This window comes from Fukomys damarensis, unplaced genomic scaffold, assembly GCF_012274545.1.
Source record: "Fukomys damarensis isolate Sample0158 unplaced genomic scaffold, DMR_v1.0_HiC HiC_scaffold_10, whole genome shotgun sequence".
Lineage (NCBI taxonomy): Eukaryota > Metazoa > Chordata > Mammalia > Rodentia > Bathyergidae > Fukomys > Fukomys damarensis.
This window is the reverse complement of record NW_022900922.1, coordinates 32,914,205-32,934,404: the sequence shown is the minus strand read 5'-3', so window position 1 is coordinate 32,934,404 and position 20,200 is coordinate 32,914,205. Positions and strand designations below refer to the sequence as shown.

The window sequence follows — 20,200 nt, the reverse complement described above, 5'->3', positions numbered from 1 at the left end:
TTTTTTTTTTTTTTTTTTTTTTTTTGGTACCGGGGATTGAATTCAGGACCTTGCGCTTGGGAGGCAGGTGGCAGAACCCCTGAGCTAAATCTCTGGCCCATGGCTTTGTTTTACCATCACACTTCTTTCCTGCACCTTCCTTTCCCTCTGGGCAGGAGATGACCACCTCCGAGGGTCCATCCTACCCTTCATGTGTCCCTCATCATGAAGATTGCCACCCCGTCCTCCTCCACAGGAGGAGGCTCTGCCATCCTGAGGAGGCCTGAAGCAACCCACCCCCAGGCCACAGTGGGAAATGGTCTTGTTGGCCCCTGGAGTTAGACTGGGGAGGGCTTGGATGCTGGTGCTTTAGCCACTGGACAGGAAGGTGTTCTCCATGGTGGGCCGGTGATGCCTTCCCTCAGAGGAAGGGGCTCTGGGCTGATGGGGCTGCTTTGAAAGTGGCCCAGCTGGGGCTCCATCCCTGATGGCAGTCCACACAGAAGTCACTGCTGGGAGAGCTGAGGGCATCAGTGGGCTTCTCCTTGGGAAGAGGAGTTCATTTCGTCACAGTGGGTGTCCCTGTCTCTGTGACATTTATGTGCTGTCAGCTGGAGAATGGCAGCCTTCTGCCATTTCTCTGGACTGGCAAAGAAAGGGCCAGGCAAGGTGAATTCAGCTGATCCAGCCCTACATAAACGAAAGAATTCTGGTTTCGATCTCTGGGGCTTTTGGTTTGTTTTTCAAGACTGCAATTTTACTGTCTTGTTCTTTTGTTCTTTGAGATGGGTCCTTGCTGTGTTGCCCAGGGTGGCCTCAAACTCTTGGGCTCCAGCATGTCCCCTGCCTCAGCTTCCCAAGCATGTGGCACGACCGATGCCACTACCACACCAGGCTGAATCCAATTTTATAAATGGGGCGTATAACAACTGAGAAAGCACAGGCAAAAGGGGAAGACCAGAGTACGGTTACGGTACCCTGAGTCAGAGAGCTGTGGGAGTTATAGAAAGGTTGGTATTAAGGGGCCTGGGCTGCCAGCCAAGGCTTCTTCCCAGGGTGTGACAGTCGAGAGGGGGACCCATGGCAGAGGCCATGAAGAGAGGGCCTGTTTTCTAAGTAAGGCCGCCGCTTCCCGGTCAGTGGGAGGAGGAAAGGAGTAGAATTCAGGACCCAAAGGTTCCCTTCTGCCCCTCCCCACAAGGTGCCTGAGGAAAGGGTTCTTCGGACATAGAAATCCCAGCTCCATCCATGAGCAAGGAAGTATCTCCCAGGCGAGAACCCCCTCTGGAGAATGAGACAGACAGACAGACTCGCAGGGCTGAAGAGCAGTGGAGACAGCACCCCCAAAAGCGTCAGCCAGGAATGTGAAAAATGTAGCTATGGAAATGACTTTGAACTGAGATTCCCCAATTCGAATAAAACTGAGCCAGCCAGTGCCCTGGCACAGCAGAGTGCCAAACTTGGCAGTGAGGGCAACCCCTGCTCTCCAGACGCAGGGCTGCGTGGCTCCCAAGCACAGGGCAGGGAGAGATTCCCAGCCTGCAACACAGAGCTCCACTTCGGGCCTTGATGGCCACATCCCCTACAGAAGGACACGGCCACCACGGCCCTGGCACAGATGAGGGCATCTCCCGAGCTCCCAGGAACCTGAGAGGCGGTTCCCACAGCCTCCCGCCTGCCGGCTGTGTCTGGTCTTTTCTGGGTGCTGGCTCTGTATGCATGGATGAGCCTCCCGCGCCCTGGCACAGCCGGGGTGACCTGGCGTAGACAAGCGTGTCCGATCAGACTTCCGGGGGTGTCTTTCTGCTGCCAGACAGGTGGACGCCCCTGCCGCACTGGCTGAAGCCCAGCCGTGCCTCTCCCCAGGTCTGCGCACACCTTGATGGATGCTAGAGCATCACTAGCTCTCCACCCTGAACGCCCCCACTAGGCATTTGCTGGGGAAACAAACTCAAATCCTTCTGGAAAAGTACTTCTCTGTTGTGGGGGTTGGGGGGGCAGTTTCTGGAGAACTACGGTGCTTGTTGATCTTATTCAGTCTCAGGTTATCACAAGGCATCGCTGGACAGGAAGCCTCTGGGCACAGGTGGGGACGAATCTGCCCCCAGGCAGCCAGAACCTCCCAGAGCTGCCTGTGCTCAGCTGGTGTCCCTGCAAGCTGGGTCACCTGACCTGCTTAGTCTGCAGGGCTGACGGCAACCTTCCCAACAGTGCCCTTCGCTGAGAGGAGCAAATAACCCGGCTCCTCCAGTAATAGCCTGTGAAGAAATTTAACAGGTACTGGAAATGTCTAGATTATCTGAGCTGTAACCTTCATACATGAATTAGACACAGGAAGTCTTAATGCCACCACAGCTAGGTAGCATTCAGTTTGGGGCACATTAAACTTGCTGAGGGTTCCCCAAAGGATTTTGCCCCCAGAAGTCAGAATGTTCACTTCCCAGCTCTGAAGACGTGTGGCAGACTTACACAGACTGGGGTTTATTGGAGGATGAGCCTGAGAGGTTTGACGAGTGTATCCACAAACTCAGCATCCTAGGCACATAGTTACCAGAGCCGCACACACAAAGGACTGAAGGATTCTGCTGGCCTTGTGGTCCTCACACTGGAACAAGCTTCAGTGTCACCCTCAGGACGTGGAAACTCAGATTTTGGGGCCCTGCCTCAGGAATCCACATTTGTCACAGCCTTGCACAGCGCCGGGGCTGCCATTCGGAGGCCCTGATCTGGACACCAGCTCTAAGAGACTGGCAGTAATATTCCCTTTTTACAGATGAGCAAACCAAAGCTGAGGTAGCCTAAATAACTGGGATCACTGTGGTTACTGGGTGACAGAACCAGGACCCCGGCCTCCAAAACGCATGAAAGTTCAAAGTCCACTCCATGACTTCACCGCCATTGCGTGTTCTTTGTCTTCTACCCCATCTCCCCGCCCAGCCCAAACCAGCATTTAAGGGATAAAATTGAATGACCGATTTGTGAGAAGGGCCCACAGAAAGCTCCTGTGTTTGGGAAGGCAGGAGGGGTGTGTATTAGGACTTGTCTGACCCTGGCCCCATCTATCTGGTTTAGCCCTAAGGTCTGCAGTCCTCCTGCCTTACTGAAATGTATCTTCTTGGGAGCAGGAGGTATAGCCTGGTGCTAGAGTACTTGCCTGGCATGTACAGGCCCGGGGTTCAATCCCCAGCACCACAAAATAAATAAACAAAATGGATCTTCTCAAATTGTAGAAAGCAAACAAATGTATAGGAGGAAAAACAAGTTGGAAATCAGCATCTGCTTCTAAATTCAAAGTGGACTCCTAGGGCCCAGGATTTAGCTCAATGGTTCTGCTGCATGCCTCACAGGCATAAGGACCCGATTCCTGGTACCAAAACAAAACAAACAAAGTGGACTCCTGTCAGCACTTGAAAAAGTACTGGCTGATTTTTTTTCTCATCTGCGATATTTTTGTTTTTGTTTATCACTATAAAAGCCCCTATGAAGGGCTGCGGATGTAGCTCAGTGGTTCCCCTGCCTGCCTGTCAAGCGCAAGGACCAGAGTTCAATCCCCACTACCAAAAAAAAAAAGCCCTTGTGGTTGTTACGAATGGCAGAAAACTTCTCTTGGTCCTCGACATGCTAACAAACTCCTCCCTCAGACCCCAGTGTGGCAGGATCCTACTGAGGTGAAATGATGTGCCTCTGAGGAAAATTCCAAATTCTGTGCAGAAGCAAACTTTGATTTTTTTACATTAACCTCTCTCCGCTATGGGTAAAGGTGTTACTTTGAGTGAATGTGCGCAATTTAATTCTAATAAGGAAGAAACCGGCCAGACATGGTGGCGCATGCCTTTAATCCCAGCACTCAGGAGGCTGAGGCAGGAGGATCCTGTGAGTTCAAGAGCAGCCTGGGCTACAAAATGAGTTCCAGGTCAGTCTCAACTACATAGTGAGACCCTGTCTCAAAAAAACAACAACAACAACAAAAAAAAAAAACATGGGAGAAACTAACCTTTGTCCTCCGCATCCATTGTTGGATACTTTCCCTTACAGTCCCTTTGGCATACCACTGTTTACAGTCAGAAACCAAGTCTGCTCACATTCAATCCCAGGGAGATCACTTCTACAGTGTGCTGAGACTGTGTTCTGATGGTACTTGATGTGAAAGAGTTTGCATTTGCTTCATTCTTCTGTCCTTCGTTCGTCCATTCCACGAGTCCCCAGATATTTCTAGCCAGGTAGGTGGCACATCTGTAATCAGAGGCAGGAGGATTGCCTGGAACTTGAGGGCAGCCTAGCCAACACAGTGAGTTCAAGTCCAGCCTGAACTACAGGGCGAGACCCTGTCTCAAAAGCCAAAACAGGAAAAGTATGTGGTGCCTTGACCTCTGCTGTGTTCCGAGAATGTAGTGAACCAGAAGTGCGCTTCTGAGTCTCCTCGGGCTGTGCAGCTTCCGGGAAGGCCTCACGGGGGCTCACAGGTGCGGGATCATGGGCATCTTAGTTGAAAACAGTTAGTAGGTAGAGCTAGTACTGGGGCCGCCATCCTGGGAGGGCTGGGGCTGGGGGGCTTGCCTGGGCGGGTGGGTCTGCCTGAGAACCAGGTGGGCGAGGTGTCTGGGTCTGTGTTTGGAAGCTCACCTATCAGGGAATGAATGGGAGAGCAAGAGCAGCAGCGTGGTGGCCTCTAGCTGTCAGCGTGCACGTCTGGGCCGGGCCGGGTTGTTAATCTTTGTGGTGACTTTCTGCGAGTGGGACTTTACAGCATCTTTAAACTCCAGTCCCTGTTGCTCAGCCACTTTGCAGAAAGGCGGTTACCGGTTTCCATGCCCGCCATCACTGTGTGTCATGAGGCACCCACACCCCCTCGCCAGTCTGGAGAATGAGGACATCACTGCCCAGGTGCAGAGGAGACAGTTTGACAGCAGTCTGAAAGAGGAATCATGGGCATCTTAATTGAAAACAAGTTAACAGGTAGAGCTAGTTGTGGAGTTGCACACCTGTATTCAGCATTCTGGGAGGCTGAGGCAGGAGGATCACAAGTTTGAGCCTATCCTGGCCAATTTAATGAGACTACCTCAAAAAATGAAAGGACTAGGGATGCTTTTTTAAACATTGACATTTCTAAAACGGGTGAGCCATGTGATAAATGTTGAAAAAAACCATACCAACTTTTTTTTTGGTAGTACTGGGGATTGAACTCGGGTCCTTGCGCTTGTGAGGCAAGCTCCGGAACCACTGAGCTAAATCCCCAGCCCCCAACCTTTCTTTTTTACCCCAAACATTAATATGAAAGGATGGTCTCGAGTCACGATCGCTTTACTACTTGGAAAAAGGCTGTTTGTGTCATTTAGCTTTCTCATGGTTTTAGGTGGTCAATAACAAAGTGATAGCCTTCTCTTATGATCGGGCAAGGAGTCACACCTCTCAGTATGATTGTGATTCTTCTCCCTCGCCTCCCACTCGATCATTCCACTGCACCACCCTGCTTTGCACTGCAAGGACAGAGGCTCAGCCCCAGCCTCCTTTCTGAGCCCCTGTTCTAGAAGGTCAGGCCCCACCTCCGCAGCTGTGGCCAACAGATGGCTGTGGGGCCAGCGTTGGTGGGAGGCAGAGGGGCAGGGGGCTGATGCTGGAGTCCATCCCTGAAGCAGGCCAGAGAGCCCACAGCAGCGCCCATCATTGTGCGTCCACATGTCTGGGAGAAGGGACTCCACTGTCGGAGGGCATGGGCTATGTGTGGGCACACAGCGTGCTGGCCGTCTTGTCATTGCCCTGCACAGTCTTGTGCACCTGTCCAGCCCTCATGAGCTGCTTGGTGTTTTCATCCTGGGCCCTTCTGTGAAGACAGCACAGCTAGAAGGCGGACCTGAGCAGCATTTCAGAGGTGTGACGGTAGAGGGCACAAGAATGCTGCCGTTTTTCCAACTCTTCAGAACTTCTTGAGGGGCTGGAGGTATAATTCAGTGCAAGAGTACTTCCATAGCATGCATGAGGCCCTGGGATCCGCCCCCAGCACCACCAAGAAATAAAAATACTTTTCAAGTAAAATCATCATAAAATAATTATTCATAAAAAGCTGCACTGCATTCCTACATCTGGCACAGTTTAATCCCACTCAGATGGTGTGACTGTCACTAGCAAAGCGAATCCCTTTTTATGTTGGAAAATAAGGAAATTGAGTTGGATTGTTAATAATGTTATTCTTTTCTTACATATCTTGGGACCTTTTCTTGGGATGTTTTAGAACTTAATAAAAAATAAAGGTCACCTACCTCAGGACCCTTAAACTTCCCTTTGGGAGCAGACATATAAGTGTTGCTCGTGACCCTTTCTGACTGTGTGGGTGTCCTGCTCTCACAGATGTTAGCATTGTAGCCTGCAGTCCACTTGCGGCACTGTCCAGTAACTCTCACCCACACAACACCATGGAGAACATGGAAAAGCTTTCAGGTCTTATGCTCTGGGCATGTACTGTCAGCATGTCTCAAATTTGACCCCCGAGTACTTTTCAGAGACAGGAAAGATAGAGGCCTGGCTTCTGGGATCCAGTACATAGCTGTGACTTGGTGGCTTTCAGCCAGTGGAACATTTTGGGAAGCTGAGAATCCTTTATTCTGTAAAATAGTGTGTCCTAAAATAGTACTTTTTGTCTGAGTAAGTAGAACAGGTCACCGATAGTTTGCTTCCAGCTCATTAATGCCACTCAAGTTCATGAACATCTTCCAACCCCGGTGAGACATTGAACAACCCTTCCGGATGGTACTCACAGGAGCTTGAACAGAGACTTGAGATTATGAAGTTTTAAGAAGGCAGAAGCCTCTGTATAAATTGTATTCTGTGTCTCTTCTCTAAAGGAAATTCAGAATGAGGGGATGTGTAGCTCAGCAACAGACCACTTGATAACAAGCATGGGGCCCTGGGTTCCACTGCCGGTGCTGCGAAAAGAAAATTCAAATACTGGTGCTTACAGGAATAATCTCAAAAATTTAGAAGAAATGAGGGAGCTGCTTGGTTGCCATTCCTCGCTCATGCTGTGTGTATGTATATCCCTTTCAGACATATGAAGATTCACGAGAAGGATCCCAGCGGTGCTACCGCGGCAGCCCCTCCTTCCCCTCTGAAGCGCAGGCGGCTGTCCTCCAAGAGGAAACTGAGTCACGACGCTGAGGCGGAGAGAGAGGACCCAGCACCTGTGAAAAAGGTCCTTTCAGCTCCTGGCACAGACATGCCTCACCGCAGAGCTCTTAGCAAAAAATACCTCTAATCTTTATTTTCGCAGTACGGGAACTTGGCAGACATCCACGTTAGGCTTTTTAACCTGTGTTTTCCCACCGTTTTTATAAAGTGACTAAGAAAAGAGTACCTGTGTGTATTTCCTCTCTGAGCACCCCCTGCTGAGCTCAGGCATGAAATGAAGAGCTTCCAGAATTGTTTCCATGCTTTTCACATTTGCTTTCAAGCTAAAATGAAAGTTTCCTTAGCTTTGAGAGTCTCTCATGTCCTCACTCTTTTATCTCTAGTGTTCAGCAAATGCTAAGTACTCCCTAGGTACAGGTAGAGTGGGTGAGGGGACGAGGAATGACTGGGTGGGTGGTTCTGTCCAGGGAATATCTGTTGTGGGAATGAATGGACAGTCCCATCCTGAATACTACGACTGGGGAACGCGCCCTTTTTAACAGAAGACTCTGGATTGGTGCTGGCCTCTCTGAGGAGAGACCACGTCATAACCTCACTTTCTGCTTTCCCCTAAGATGGTGGAAGACGGACAGTCAGGTGACTTGGAGAGGACAGGCGATGAAGTCTTTCACTGCCCAGTGTGTTTCAAGGAGTTTGTTTGCAAGTACGGACTAGAGAGTCACATGGAGACCCATTCAGATAACCCACTAAGGTAGGAGAGCTGGTAAGCTAGACCTGTGGTCTGGAAAACTTTTCATTTGTTTCTTCTGACATTTAGCCTTATTTCTTCTCTTTAGACTGGACTCCAGTGGTTGAATGTGTGTATGAAACATTAGGAAAACATCTCAGAACAGAGTAAAGTGGGGAAGAGGTCGGCTGAGGATTATCAGAGAGGGGGCTGTAGTCCCTGGGGTCTGTTCTCTCACCCTGATTCCTTCACTTCTAGGAGGCCTGGTGGGCAGGCACCAGTGAGCCGCTCCTGTCTCAGGGTAGTTTTAACAACAAACATTTGCTCTGTATGAGGCATTGAATCCCCAGTAACTGTTGGCTGTCCATGGACATGCAGTCCAGATGAACCATTTGTGTGTTTCATGCCCAGCACAGAGGTGGGCCATGCCTGGTGTTTGGACTGAACTGGACCTGTAGCACGGAAACCCAGTGCTGTGGGATAAGAGAGGTTCTGCTGAGTAAAGAAGTCAAGTCTGTTAGGGTCTGGTAAGGTAATTCCGGACAGCGATTCTGCTGTTTATCTCCCAGTTTTGGTCTCCTCTCCAGCACATGTGACCCTCAGTAGTGCCAGGCAGAGAACATGGGTGAGGATTTCCAGCCAGGTTCCAGAGGAGGCCTGGCTCTCTACCTTGTCTGCTAGCTCTCACAGGCAAAGTCCTGTGTTCTTGATGAGCAGCGAGGTGCAGAGACTCCACACAGAACTGTCACATTTAAAATGTCAGTGTCCTTGATTCTCAGCATTGAAAATAACAGAACCACCCGGGAGCCTCTGCTGTCACTCACAGCTGAAGACTCATCCAGGCACAGAAGGCAGATCCCTGTGTGGCCATCGAGGAGGGCCAGGAGTACAGGATCTTGGGCAGCTGTTTGCCAGCCTGCATCCTGACACGCGGACTGGATTTCCTTCCTGAGGACATGCATTTTGTTGTGACTCGGGAATGAAGAGGTCTGAGCAGGTGGACAATGTTAGAGAGGAGAGTCTACTTGTGCTCCAGTTGGAGGCCACGACAAATGTCATTATCCTTAACCACGTGCCCTTGATACTTTTCATCTAGAGGAGAGACCGAATTTATGGAGAAATTACACTGCTGGGGCAAGTGGAGCACTGTAAAATGTGTACAGAACTCGGGCTCATGCTGCTGGGCTGGAGCAGGCAGGGCTGGTTGTGGGTCCCCCAGGGCTGTCTCAGCTTGTGTGTGACCCTCAGTTTTCGTGTCTTTCACATTGAAGGGAGGCTGCACTGGGAGCCTCTTACTGTCTATCTGCCACAAAAGCACATCTGGCTCTCCCTTTTGTATGCTCCTTTGCTCTGAGAGATTTGGGGACTTTGGGTTTCCTTGATATCCCAGCATCCCCGGGCTGTGGTGGGTGGTGAATACTGGCATAGATGTGTAGGCCGAGGACCCGAGCTTCCAGAGGGGATGTCACTGGACACACCTCTCGGGTGACTGCTGGGAACCCTGGCCCCTGCTTGGCGTCACTGCCATGCAGCTGTGGATTTCCCCTCGTCTCTGAGCTCCCCTGTAAGCGTCACACTTTACTTTGTGAGCAAATACCATCTTCAAAACTACTTATCCGCCCCCTCCCAGGTAATGTGACCCTCAGGTGGGGAAAAGCTGGCTGTCAGGAGGGTTTCTGCAGGTCCCCTGCCTGTGCTGCTGGTTTGCTGAGGTGTGAGATGTCTTCAACTGGGTCTTCGCAGGCAGAGAGCAGCAGTGGGCACAGTGCACCCTGGTCCTCCAGGCAGGCTGGGCGTGGTAGGTGATCCAGCCGCCGTGATTCCCAGCCACCAGTGGCACAGACGGGTGAAGAGTCTGAACCTCCAGCTGCCTGTCCGGCTACACAGCAGGGGTTTCCCTCCTGGGCTCAGTGCCACCCTCTGTCTGGCGAGGGGGTGGCTCCCCTCAAGGAGCTCGGCTTTGCAGGCCTGTAGGGCTGACCATAGGTCAGCAGCCCTGCCCCGTGGCTGTCCAGTGACCGCTGCACCGTGGGGTGGGGCTGGCATCTGGAACCCAGGAGGAATGATTACAGAACACTGTTAGGTCCCCTCTGCTCCTCTCTGCTCTGCTGTTCCACATAATAGCCTGCTATCAGAGGAGGCCGGGGGCGGACATGGGCCAGCGGACGGCTGGGCTGTGAACTGTGACTGTGGCTGTGGGACAGACTGCTCGTTAACCCAGAACTAAAATAGACTCGGACTCCATTTTCAAACCCCAAAGGCAGCAGAGCCACAGTGGGATGCTACCAGCTTAGACAAAGGCTGTAACTCAGAACAGCTGCTGGTTTCCCTCTCTCTTGCCCTGGCCCCTCCTTGCCCTCCCCACAAAGCTGGCGAGGCACCCGCTGCTCTTTAAAAAAGTGTTGGAAATCCAAACGAGTAAATGCTGGATCCGTGTTCCTTTGCTCCGGCAACAGAAAGGCAGAAGCCACACGGAGTCCAGCTGTCAGGGTCAGGTGCAGCCACATCCCTTTCTGTGTGTTTCCCAGACAGGAGGCAGAGGCGTGAAGGGAGCAGCAGGAAGCCTGTGGGCCCTGGCATCTGAACAGAAAGACGAAGGTGTAGTCGGCTGTGGTGGCGCATGCCTGCAGTCTCAGCTTCCGGGAAAGCTGAGGCGGGAAGATTCCAAGTTCCAGGACAACCTGGACAATTTAACAAGACCCTATCTAAAAATAAAGTTTAAAAAGTGCTAGGAATGTAGTTCTGGCAAGTGTGAGGCCCGGGGCTCAACCCTCAGTAGGGTGCAGAGGGAGCGTCCCTGGTGAGCGGGCCTTGCTGGGCATGGGCCGTTGCTCACTGGTGAGACTTGAGCAGAGCAGTAAGTCGCTCCCTCTGGGAGGACCATCCCAGCCAGCGCCACAGGACGTAAGCCCAGGCATCCTTTGAAATCTCGTAGCCTCGTTTTAAAAAGTATAACACAGGCGGGGGTGGGTGTGGCTCAGCGGTGGAGTAGGGGCCTGGCATGCGTGAGGCCCTGGGTTTCAACCCCATGCAGAAAAGAAGCAGCATTAACGCTTTTGCTGAGCATCTACCACAGTGTCAACACAGACCGTCAGCTAGCTCGTGCACAAGCGTCAGGGGCGCTGCTCTGCTGTCTGGCCGTCACAGGCCTTGAAGTCCAGTTCGTGGGGTGCCACCACTGCCTCTGTGGGTGACTTCCCTGGCGTCAGCTGAGAGGGCAGGATCAGGGGTCGCTGCCAGAGAGCCACTGCCAGAGGTAAAACTTGGCCCGAGTTAGTGTGTAATCTTGGGTAGCTTTTTGGTTAAAGGAGATCGGGTAATAAGTAATTTTCACCTGATTTCAGTTAAAATGTACCCAGTAGGTGATCTGAGCAGGCTTGAGAAAAATGAGGATGTTTCAGCCAGAGGCCACAGGCCGCTGGGAGGCAGCAAAGGGCAGTGCGGGGTGAAAAAGGGGCCAACTGGGATCTGCTGCGTCTGCTTCAGACCTGACCTCCTCCCACTGTGCTGCTTGGCGTTTGCTGTGAGCTGAGGCCCCCTGGCTTGGGTCACGTTATTGATCACCCGGGTCCTCTCTGAGGGGATTTTAACCCTTCGCTCGTTTACTGCCCTCTTTGTTGGGATGCACACATAGCAAACGGGAGCTGGAGCATGGAGAAGACACTGACCCTTCTTTCTCCTCTCTCTAGGCCATGCACTTGGTGACTGTTGCCCTGAGCTGGGAAGGGCCTGTCTTGTCCAAGAGCGAGGCTGGAGGCTGGGCCAAGTAGGAGCATACTTCCATCAGTGCCGGCACCCAGGGACAGCGGGCAGAGGCCTGAGGGGAAGACGCCGGCCCCAGGAAGCCTCTGAGGCTCTGCCCCCCTTCACACCACCTGGCCATCCTGGCGGGCTCCTGGCAGAGGGGAGGCCAGGGCTGTCTCAGGGCATCTCTGCTGCTCCCGGCAACTGGGCCAGATTAGCACAGCTGTGGGTGTCAGTCCTGGCGCTGGCAGGACAGGCGAGGAGCAGGAATCCTGCTGGGCGGGGCTCCTAGCAGAGACTGTTTGCACTCACGCCTCCTGGCTCTGGAGACAGAGCAGGAAAAACGAAGCGTGAAATCCCTTTTTAAAGGAATGCCCATCTCTCAATTAAAACTAATGAGCGAGGGATGCGGTGTCTGCAGCCAGCAGCTTGGGAGTTGGGAGTCGGGGTGCATCTCCTGGCAGGTGTATTTCTCAGGTTCCGCCGACCAGTGGGCTGCTGGGATCCAGGGCAGCACGCCAGGGATGCGCCTGGCCGAGCTGGCGCCCAGGCACCAAGGCTGCAATGTGCTTTGGGTCAGGCAAGGAGCTGGGCATCTGCTCGTGACCGCCTGCCCTGCCCTGCATGGCATCTCTGTGACAAGGCTCAGCCTGAAAAGAGTTGAAGAGCTGAGCATAAAGCAGGTTAATTCAGTTCTGGGACCCTGAAAAATGCTACATGAGTTTTTCTGATGCTGTTTAGATCACATCTCTTTTCTTACTATTTGAAGCCTTCCAGCATTCACAGCTAGGGTTTGCTGTGGCCCTTTGGTTATCCCATTCCTGGGCTTCTCCCAGGCACTGCGGAGCTGACAGAGGACTCGGGAGCAGAGGGTCCTTTACTCTTTATTGTCATAACGAACCACTTCCATCTTATTTCACTTTTGTCAGGATAGGGAAACTGAATACCACTGAAATCTGCTTTGAGTCCTGCCTGCCCGGTGTGTTGTAATCCTGGTGAACTGTTGGAAGGCTGATGTTCAGAAGCCGGAAGGGACTTGGACACTGTTAAATATTAAAGCCGCACATCACTCTGTTAGGCCACTGGGGAAACCCGAGATTCTAAAGAAATGAGTTTCCTAACATTTGAAATGTGCCAATGTGATCTTTCGAAAAGGTGCTTTATGTAGTTAAAAAAGAAAATACAAGTAACCCTTTCTTGCTGGTTGTGGGCAGCTGCAGTAACCCTTGTGGAATTCTGCAATGCGTTGAAGCCATGCAGGATACCTGGGTGCTTCAACTCTTCAGGCCAGCTGCTTTGTTAAGCTTTTTCTGCTGACTTCAGGACTTTCCTCTTGCTCTGGAGAGTGAAGTTACTGGATGAATAAAATGCTACTGTAGTTTAGCTGGAAGGTTAAGGAAGTGGAGGAAAAAGCTAGATGTGGCACATGCCTGTAATCTCAGCAACTTGGGAGGCAAGAGGATTGCAAGACCCTGTTTCCAAATTAAAAATAAAAAGGGCCCCTGGGTTTGACCACTCAATACAGCAACAACAAAAAACAAATGAAAGGGTCGGGGATTTAGCTCAGTGGCACCGCACCTGCCTCACAAACGCAAGGTCCCGAGTTCGATCCCTGGTACCATAAAAATAAGTAAATAGAAGAAAAGGGAGGAAGAAAGCCAAAAGACTAAGTGTCGTGTTCTCCGTTCTGTAAAACCCACTGCTGCTGAGTTGCATGCGCGTGGCCCCCACTGCGGGTAAGCGCACTCCCCCTCCCCTGAAGGGTCCTGGGGAAACCCTTCAGCTGTGGCTGCTGGGTCCAGGCTGGCATTTCGGGGTGGTGCTGCTAACGATAACAGTCATCTGTGCGCGAACTGTTGGTCCTACTGTGAGCCGCCGACTGCTGGGGCCATCTCGGGCTGATTCTTCACCCTTCTCTCTGCCCTGAGTGTCCACATCGCAGCAGCATGTTAATCACGCTGCATTTCCACCCTGACCCAGCACTGAGCTGTGTTCTTTACCTTTTCTATTTTACTTTTGTTTTGCAAAACAGGATATTGCTATTAAGACATTTTCTTTAATTAAAAAAAGTGAGGTCCAGGGATTTAGAGCAGTGGTTCCAGCATCTGTCTTGCAAGTGCATGGACCCAAGTTTAATCCCCAGTACCAAAAAAAGTGAATATGAAATATGTCTTCTACAAAGTCATTTGCTGTCACAAGAACGAACCTCAGTACCCTTTCTGACGAGGTATGCACTGGTGCCCAGCAGTCTCTACTCAGTAACTTTTTAATTGTTCCTCTTTTTCCTCAGACTGAGATCTGTGTATCAACAAGAATGTTATTTGTTGCATTAAAATCTTTTGAGAATTGAAAGGACAAAATCTCAGCTAACACACGAGTATTTCCTTGACCCCTGGATGCTGCTTGGCTCCTCCCCTGGCCTTGGTGACTCCTGGCAGTGCTCAGGAGGCACTGGCCTACAGGGTTGAGTCTCTGTGACTGAGAGCAGAGTGGAGGTTGCCGGCTTCTGCTCCGAGCATCTTAGCACCAAGCACTTTTCAGTCTAGAGAAGTCACTGCCAGCATGTGGTGGGCTTGTGCTTATTTGATTTTGAAGGAGGAAGGACAGGAGTGACTGTGGCAGGAGGATCATTTGAGGCCAGCCTGGGCAGCATAGTTGGGACCCTGTGTTAGGGGAAGGAGTATAACAGTGCCCAGGCTGGGACTTCGTGAACATGCGGTGTGAAGTACAGACCTAGACCTTACCTCAGCCTCAGAAGGCTCTGGCAGATGTGTGGGCAGACAGGAAGCATCGCTCTCATGGGAGCTGTGGCTCCAGGAAGGTGGCCAGGATGAGGAAGCAGGTGGTACAGAAAGAGCACATGCTCTTTCTCCCCACGCGTCTCAAGATGAAACCAAAGCACTGAGGATGACTGTGACATTCTAGAATGAAAAAAGAGCATGCCCACTGGAAATCAAAGCCCCGCTTCTCCTGAATTTTCATGTTTACTAACATGTGCCAGGAAATCAGCTTTTCCAGATTTCTTCTTCTCCTGGTAAGGTAGAATCATTGTTAAATGGGGGGATAGTGCCTCAAGGTTTCCCAGCATTTCCTTGTCTGTTACTCAAGTTGGCCCCAGAGATCCTCATCCCAGGTGAGAAGGGGAACAGGCTTACAGAATGAAAAGGTTGCAGAGGTGAGAACCTCTGCAAGAGAACCTCTTGGGTAGTGTTTTGTCCAGGGCCTCTTGTGCACTCAGTCATAGCTAACTAATGATGTTTTTGGATTCTTGTACTTCATTTTTCAGGCTCACCTAACTGAAAAGCATCACCTGGTGTGTTCACTTTATGCCAGTTTCTAGGCCTGCCCGTTCCCTGCAGTGACTTCGGGAGGTACAGGTCTGGGGTGGGATAAGGACTCTGCTTTTTCAATAAGGTCACAAGGGCATTCTCCCCTTTGGCATATCTGGGAGGTGTTACATAAGGGCTAACATCTTCAGCCTCTGTGTCGGGGCCATGACCCCCCCCCCACTGCTCCCAGAGCCTTCCATGAGACACAGAACTTGGGACTGACGCTAGGGAATCTGGCCATGTGTTACTGCACACCTAATGCCGTGGAACTTCATGACATGGGAACAAAGCACGTTTGGTACAGATGCATTTTCCCCAGTGTTTCAGTCCAGGGTTGGTTGAATCCGCAGACACAGAACCTGTAAGTACAGAGGACCCAGCTGCCCAGCTGATCCTTGTTACTTGTGTTAGATGGGTTCTATAGGTCACTGTAAACACAGAATTAGCAAATACTGACTCATTGCTCCCCAGGAAAATGTGGGGTTAAGATTCTCGGTGCTTCTCGTCACCTTGCCATCAGCTAATCAGTACCTACGCTTGTTTTATATATGTTTCCCTTCTGTTTGCTCACTTGCTTGTTTGGGTTTTTTTGAGACATGGTTCCATTCAGGCTGTCCTTGGACTCACAGTCCTCCTGCTTCAGCTTTAGGACTTAGGGTTACAGGCACGTGTGACCGTGTCCAGTCTGTGTTTCTGTGTAGCCACCTTATTTCATGTGTTGTCAGTTCATTGTCATGGTGCTCACAGCCAGCCCATGTAATCACACCTGAACAGATCCTCTGATCACATATTTTCTCTGTGCAGCACACCTTAGCCCTTGTGCTCAGGAGCAGGAGGCGCTTGAGCTCAGTAGCCGTTCCCCTCTCGGTGTGCGGCTTAGGCTGGGATGTGTTCTGGCCAGGAGAGCCCAGGGCGGCCGTGTCTGTGCTCTGCCTAGCTTACGTCCATCTCCTCACTGAGACCAACCTCTAGGCCCTAGGTAAAGGGACCGTTCCTGTAGTTTATACTGTATTCCCCCAGGACACACCCTGACTTGGGAGCTACGATCCCCGATCTGAGCTCACGGCTCTCGAACTTCCAGTCCCTGAGATCTGCCAGGTTGTCTAGATCCATCCCTTCCCAGGGGCTTCAGCCACAGTTGGGGAGCTCAGCAAACTCACCCCAAAAAGAGTGCTATTCGGGTGGCTCATTGGGAATCTGGTATTCTAAACACAGTCACACATTGACAGGAGGTGTCCCCAGCTACCAGAGGGGAGCAGAGGGGTGGACACACGAAGGCACTGTGTCCTGCTGTGCCCCGCCACGGCCTGAGAAAGCACATACTTGACACTTCTCTCGTTCGTTCGGCACCTTGGCAGCCTCGTGGGTGACTTCATTATCTCTGCATTTCCAGAGAAGAGTGTCATAACAGAAAACAAGTTTCCATTAAAGCTTGTACCGTGTAGCTGGGTGTGTGTACACTGCCCTACCTCTCTGGGACCTGCGGTAATAGGGCTGCACAGGCAGGGTGCTCGGGACCCCTCTCCCGCTGCCCCACTTGAATGAGAAGCTTCAGCAGCCACCTGTGCAGCTGGGGCTTGTTTAGAGCCGGTCTCGGGATGCTGATGAGTGCTGCACCATCTTCCCAGTGGTCCTCAGCGAAACTGTGGTGCTGGCGCTGGTGTGAAGGGTGGAGGCTGCTTTTTTAAATGGTGTCCACTTCTCCTTTGTGGATCAGAACATTTTAGGATATCAAAGGCCCTCTCTAAAGAAGGGTCGTGACTTTTCCCCTTTTTTTGAAGTGTCGTGATTTCTCAGTAAAGGTCACTTGTGGGAGTCTCTCAAGGTAGGGGATGCAGCCTGGTGGTGGGTGAGGACAGGAGTAGGACTGGGCCCTGGCTGGGTAACCTCGGTCGCACTGATTAGCATGGTGGGGCCTCTGAGTTCTCATCGGTTAGATGAGGCTGGTGACGCCCATGGCAGGGCCTCAGCTTACTGTGGGTTTAAGGTGTGGAAAGTGCAGACGTTTTTCAGATAATGATAGTAATAATGTCCGAATTTAATGCCCGGGCATGGTACTTGCTACCAATTCAGTAGAGTCAGTTAATTATCTTACCTGTATCAGATGCCAGGCCTGCTGACGTGATTGCTCCAGTTGCTGCAGAAATGTCTGCTTTATTACCTGTTAAACATTTTACAGAGCCAGGGATTTAGCTCAGTGGTGCCACCGCCTGCCTCGGAAGTGTAAGGTCCCAAGGTGGATCCCTGGTACTAAAAGCAAGGATTCATCTCCTATCAGTGGATTACATCTTTTGCCTTAGTGAGATGGTATATAAAACATTTTATAATAACTAAATCCAGTGAGCTGGGGGAAGGAGAAAACCTCTGAGATAACCCATTCTGTGCCACATGGTCTGGTCACAGTGTGGGTCTGCAGTGGTGGCTTCGGGGTCCCTGCTCAGATGTTTGGGCCAAGGTGCGTCTCTTACTGCCTGCAAAGATTTGGTGTCCAGAGTTGGCAGATATCATTAACAAAGTGAATTAAAAGAAGTACACTGGCTTTCTGATGTCTTACTCTTACCTGTTTGGTCGAAGTGAAGCAGCGAAAGCTATAATAAACCCAGCAGACAACTGGGATCCCTGACTGGGCTCCCACCTCGAATCTGTGCCTCTCCCTTCTAGATGTGACATTTGCTGTGTCACCTTTCGAACACATCGAGGGCTGCTGCGCCACAACGCCCTTGTCCACAAGCAGCTTCCCAGGGACGCCATGGGAAGACCTTTCATCCAGAACAACCCTTCGATTCCCGCTGGCTTCCACGACTTGGGCTTCATGGACTTCTCCTGCAGGAAGTTTCCTCGCATTTCTCAGGTATGCTGACTGGTTCAGGGTTGGGCCACCCTCCCTCACCTTGAAGTTCCCTTTCCTTAAAACGCTACCAATTGAATTGTCTTTTCTATAGCCCCCCCCCTTAAAATTCAACTTGGAGCCAGGTGTCGTGGCACTCACTGTCATCCCAGCTCCCTGGAAGGCTGAGGCAGAAGGTTCAGAGGGTTATGCCCAGCCTGGGCAACTGAGGGAGAACCTGTCTCAAAATGTGAAAAAAGACCAAGGACTTGGATCAGTGTGAAGGTCCTGGGTCCAATCCCCAGTACAGAACCCTGCTTGGCCCAGTCTGTCTCCCTTAGGCTGCCAGGTGGAGAGAGGGGTGGGCACTCTTCCCTTGGGGTTGAATTTCCTAAGCATTTTTGGTGGCTTTGGCTCCTCTGCACTTTTGCCCCTTCTCGGGACTTGTGATTTGGAGTGTGGATTGTTCACGACCCCCACCTGAGTCCTCTTGGACTTTGAACTCATGTTTTAGCACCTGCATAAATAAATGTATCTAGCATTGTAGTTTCTGTTAAGAGAATGAGTTGGGGGCTGGGAGTGTGGAGCGATGGTGCCCACCTGCAGGGAACCCTGGACCCATCCCCAGCACCACCACCGCTGCCAAAGAAAACATTGCGACCATTTTCCATTTGAACAAGACAGGAACTATATTTTTTGTCTGCTGGTAAAGAACCTGCTAGCAGTACTCTGAAATTATGTGTCTTACAAAATGGAAGCAAACACGGGAGCTGGAAGTCTGTGGATTCCCCCGTGTGTAGACCCGTGAGTCTTGGAGCAGTTCTCCCACCGCCATCAGGAAGGATGCCCTTCATGGCGGTGTAGGGCAGACGTGGTCTAGGTGCCTCGCCCTCTCACTGGCTGGCCCCAGGGTAGCAAGCAGGGGAGGGCTGGCCCTCATATTTCAGCAGAGAAAGGCTGCACTGGGGTGCAGTTGTACAACAGATGCTTCCCTTTAATGCTTATTTTTAAACCTTTGCTTTGTTCTCTCGCTTCTGCCCTCGGGTCCCACAGGCCTGGTGTGAGACAAATTTGCGAAGGTGCATCAGTGAGCAGCACCGCTTCATCTGCGACACCTGTGACAAGGCGTTCCCCATGCTCTCCTCACTCGCCCTGCACAAGCAGACCCACGTCACCGTGGACCGGGGCCGGGAGGAGCTGCAGGCTGACGTCCTGGCCGGCGATGCCCTGGACCAGAAGGTCTTCCTGGCCTTGCTGGGCCTGCAGCACACCAAAGATGTCAGGTCTGCGCCCACCGAGGAGCCTCTGCCAGATGACAGCCAAGCGATACAGCTCCACACACTCAAGTGTCCACTACCTCAGGACCCCGGCTGCACTGGCCTGCTGAGTCTGTCTGCCTTCGATGCTACCTCCCTGGGCGGCTCTCTCACAGTGCTCCCGGCTGCCAAGGAGGGCATGAAGCACCTTTCCCTGCAGCCCTTCCAGAAGGGCTTCATCATCCAGCCGGACAGCAGCATCGTGGTCAAGCCCATCTCTGGGGAGGCAGCCATCGAGCTGGCCGACATCCAGCAGATCCTGAAGATGGCAGCCTCCGCCCCACCTCAGATCAGTCTTCCGCCCCTCTCCAAGGCCCCGGCCACCCCCCTGCAGGCAATATTCAAGCACATGCCTCCTCTGAAGCCAAAGCCCCTGGTCACACCGCGCACAGTGGTGGCCACCTCCACACCCCCTCCCCTCATCAACGCACAGGCCTCCCCGGGCTGCATCAGCCCCAGCCTGCCCCCACCGCCACTCAAGCTCCTCAAGGGCTCGGTGGAGGCGGCTGCCACGGCCCACCTGCTGCAGTCCAAGTCTGGGGCTCAGCCAAACTCGGGCCCGCAGCTCTTCCTGCAGCCGCCGCGTGCAGAGCTGCCCGGGCAGCCCGAGATGAAGACGCAGCTGGAGCAGGACAGCATCATTGAAGCCCTTCTGCCGCTGAGCATGGAGGCCAAGATAAAGCAGGAGATCACAGAGGGCGACCTCAAGGCCATCATGACGGGGCCCAGCGGCAAGAAGGCCCCCCCCATGCGCAAGGTGCTGTACCCCTGCCGCTTCTGCAACCAGGTGTTCGCCTTCTCGGGGGTGCTGCGTGCGCACGTGCGCTCGCACCTGGGCATCTCCCCGTACCAGTGCAACATCTGCGACTACATCGCGGCCGACAAGGCGGCGCTCATCCGCCACCTGCGCACGCACAGCGGAGAGCGGCCCTACATCTGCAAGATCTGCCACTACCCCTTCACCGTCAAGGCCAACTGCGAGCGGCACCTGCGCAAGAAGCACCTCAAGGCCACGCGCAAGGACATCGAGAAGAACATCGAGTATGTGAGCGGCAGCGCGGCCGAGCTGGTGGACGCCTTCTGCGCGCCCGACACCGTGTGCCGGCTGTGCGGCGAGGATCTGAAGCACTACCGCGCCCTGCGCATCCACATGCGC

General features: G+C 52.4%; 1 protein-coding gene across 1 annotated transcript in view; it reads left to right on the top strand.

Moving 5' to 3' along the window:
• Rreb1 (ras responsive element binding protein 1) overlaps positions 1–20,200 on the top strand; it is a 119,192-nt gene that overhangs the window by 83,478 nt on the left and 15,514 nt on the right. Inside the window, 4 exon segments of the mRNA XM_033761790.1 lie at positions 7,021–7,165; positions 7,716–7,852; positions 17,563–17,752; positions 18,782–20,198. Of these exon segments, the coding sequence (XP_033617681.1) occupies positions 7,021–7,165; positions 7,716–7,852; positions 17,563–17,752; positions 18,782–20,198 (1,889 nt within the window).